This window comes from Cebus imitator, unplaced genomic scaffold, assembly GCF_001604975.1.
Source record: "Cebus imitator isolate Cc_AM_T3 unplaced genomic scaffold, Cebus_imitator-1.0 Scaffold93, whole genome shotgun sequence".
NCBI classification, from domain to species: domain Eukaryota; kingdom Metazoa; phylum Chordata; class Mammalia; order Primates; family Cebidae; genus Cebus; species Cebus imitator.
Genome location: NW_016107408.1, coordinates 5,148,348 through 5,151,377, shown reverse-complemented (window position 1 = coordinate 5,151,377; position 3,030 = coordinate 5,148,348). Strand labels below are relative to the sequence as shown.

Here is a 3,030-nt window from a genome sequence, read left to right as displayed (position 1 = left end):
AAAAAAAAAAAAAAAAAAAAAAAAAAAAAAAAAAAAATTAACTGGGCGTAGTTGCGTGCACCGGTAATCCCAGCTACTCAGGAGGCTGAGGCAGGAGAATCGCTTGAATCGGGGAGGTGGAGGTTGCAGTGAGCCAAGATTGCACCACTGCACTCCAGCCTGGGCAAAGGAGCGAGACTCTGTCACAAAACAAAACAAAACGTGGCACAATAGGGCTGCCTGGGATAGCTGTGTTATCCTTGTATAGGACAGCATGGTTGTGAACTGTACCAGGCCATTGGGCCACAGCTGTGTCTGATAAGCAGGCACTTTATTCTTTTTTTTGAGACAGAGTCTTGTTCTGTCACCAGGCGCCAGGCTGGAGTTCAGTGGCGCAATCTCAGCTCACTGCAATCTCCGCCTCCTGGGTTCAAGCAATTCTCCTGCCTCAGCCTCTCGAGTAGCTGGGATTACAGGCACGCGCCACCACGCCCAGCTAATTTTTGTATTTTTTTAGTAGAGATGGGGTTTCACCATGTTGGCCAGGATGGTCTCGATCTCTTGACCTCATGATCCGCCCGCCTCGGCCTCCCAAAGGGCACTTTATTCTAAGTTACATAAAGGCACGCACAGGCCAAGGGGCCCCCAAGGGGTGTGGGCAAGCACATACAGGGCCCTCACCTCGATCTCCTGCACCTGTTCCTCATTGGTGGAGTACATCTGCTGCAGGGACCCCTCTAGCTCCTTATTCCTCTCCAGCAGAGTCTTCCCCAGCTCCGCAGCTAGGTGCAAGTCTAGAACAGGAGAAACACAAGCATGAGAACAAAGCAGAGGACCCCCATCCATGTTACAAGCATCTTCTCTAGGTGACCCCAACGTAACCAGGACACGGGGAGCCTCCAGGCCTGGGAGGAGAGCTAAGACAGGAGCTAAGCCTTTGCACTGATTGTTATTTCTGCCTGGAATGTTCTTTCATGACACTGCCAGGACTTGCAGTTCTTTTTTTTTTTTTTTGCAACCCCAGCTGTTGCATTTTTTTCATTATAATAGGTCCTGGAAGTAATTATTCTTTCATCCCACTACACACCACATCACTATTTAAAAATAAATTCTGTTTATTTTTTTTTTTTAAGAGATGGTGCCCAGGCTGTAGTGCGGTGGATATTCACAGGTGTGATCATCTACATTGCAGCTTTGAGCTCCTGGGCTCAAGCGATCCTCCTCTCTCAGCCTTCTAGGGCAACATAGTGAGACTTCTCTCTTTTTTTTTTTTTTAAAAGGTGGTGCAATAGGGCTGCCTGGGATAGGATCCCTTGAGCCCAGTTCAAGGCTGCAGCGCATATGATCTCGCCTGGGAATAGGTGTGGAACTATAATACTGGTTGCTGGGACTGCAGGGGTAGTACAAAATTTTTAAGAACTTTTTGTCAAGACAGGGACTTGTTATATTGCCCAGGCTAGTCTCAAACTCCTGGCCTCAAGTGACCCTACCTTGGCCTCTCAAACTGCTGGTATTACAGGTGCCACAGCACCTGGTGGAGCGGGGATTTTTATCTGTTTTGCTCATGAATATCCCCAGGTCCCAGGACAGTATCTAGCAGAGTCAGTGCATAATTTGTCTTTTCGGAAGAATGAGTGAGTGATTGACAAGAGCATGGATGGACATAGGGGTGAGGTGCCATGGGGTGATAGGCAAGGGAGGGCTTCACTCTCCCTGGGAGGCTCAGGCAAACGAGCAGCTTCCGAGCTGGGCTTCGAAGGGTGAACGGGAGGCTGGGTGCAGTGGCTCATGCCTGTAATCCCAGCACTTTGGGAGGGAAAAGTGGGAGGATCACTTGAAGTCAGGAGTTCGAGAGCAGCCCAGCCAACATGGTGAAACTCCATCTCTACTAAAAATAGAAAAATTAGCCAGGTGTGGTGGCGCAAGCCTGTAATCCCAGATGCTTGGGAGGCTGAGGCAGAAGAATGGCTTGAATCTGGGAGGCGGAGGTTGCAGTGAGCCAAGATCATGCTACTGTACTCCAGCCTGGGTGACATAACAAGACTCCGTCTCATTAAAAAAAAAATGGTTGGGGGGTGAATAGGAGCTTGCTGAGAGGCAGAGAGAGCAGAAGGGCTTGCTGAATATTAAAATTGGAAGAGGATTCAGAACTCTTTGGCCCAACTTCTTGATTTTATGGATAACAAGCAGGACAGCAGGGTGACTTAGCCATGGTCACCCGGCTGGCTTATGTCCATGCTGGGGGGAGAATCCAGGTGTTTTCCTTCTGGTTGGGTACCATTTGACCCTAGTGACATGTGCCCCTCTCTCAAACCTTCTCCTTTCCCTGGGCAGCAGAACCATCCTCTTCCCCCAGCAGCCCTGGTGCTTGTGCCCTGTAGAACCTTCCCTCCCTGACCCTAGTCCAAGGGAAATGAGCACACATCAGAAAGGCTGGGAGGGAATCGTCCTGTTTTTAGGGGGATGTTGTGGAGGATGGGTGGATAGAGAGAAGGGGTTAGGAGGAAACGGCAGATACTAAAATCCCTAAAAATTCTCTTTGTGGGTCTGAGTTGTGTGATGGTACCTAGACATTCGGAGTGGATACAATCCTCCCAACACACATATGTATATTACATATATTTATTATATTTTGTTTCTTTTTTGCTTTTTTTCTTTTTTTTTAAGATGGAGCCTTGCTTTGTCTCCCAGGCTGGAGTGCAGTGGGACAATCTCAGCTCTCTGCAACCTCTGCCTCTCAGGTTCAAGCCATTCTTCTGCCTCAGCCTCCCAGGTAGGTGGGATTACAGGCACCCACCACCATGTCCAGCTAATTTTTGTATTTTTAATGGAGACGGAGTTTCACCATGTTGGTCAGGCTGATCTCAAACTCCTGACCTCAAGCAACCCAACCACCTCGGCCTCCCGAAGCGCTGGGATTACAGGCATGAGACACCGCGCCTGCGCTGTTTTTTGTTTCTAAAGAGGCAGGGTGGGCCGGGCGCGGTGGCTCAAGCCTGTAATCCCAGCACTTTGGGAGGCTGAGGCGGGTGGATCACGAGGTCAAGAGAT

At 49.4% G+C, this 3,030-nt stretch overlaps 1 protein-coding gene across 2 annotated transcripts in view; it reads right to left on the bottom strand.

Moving 5' to 3' along the window:
* Positions 1-3,030, bottom strand: part of CDR2L (cerebellar degeneration related protein 2 like) — an 18,288-nt gene that overhangs the window by 6,314 nt on the left and 8,944 nt on the right. For both annotated transcript variants that reach the window (XM_017535697.2, XM_017535698.2), the window contains exon 2: positions 661-773. In XM_017535697.2, the coding sequence (XP_017391186.1) occupies positions 661-773 (113 nt within the window). The remainder of the gene's footprint in view (positions 1-660; positions 774-3,030) is intronic.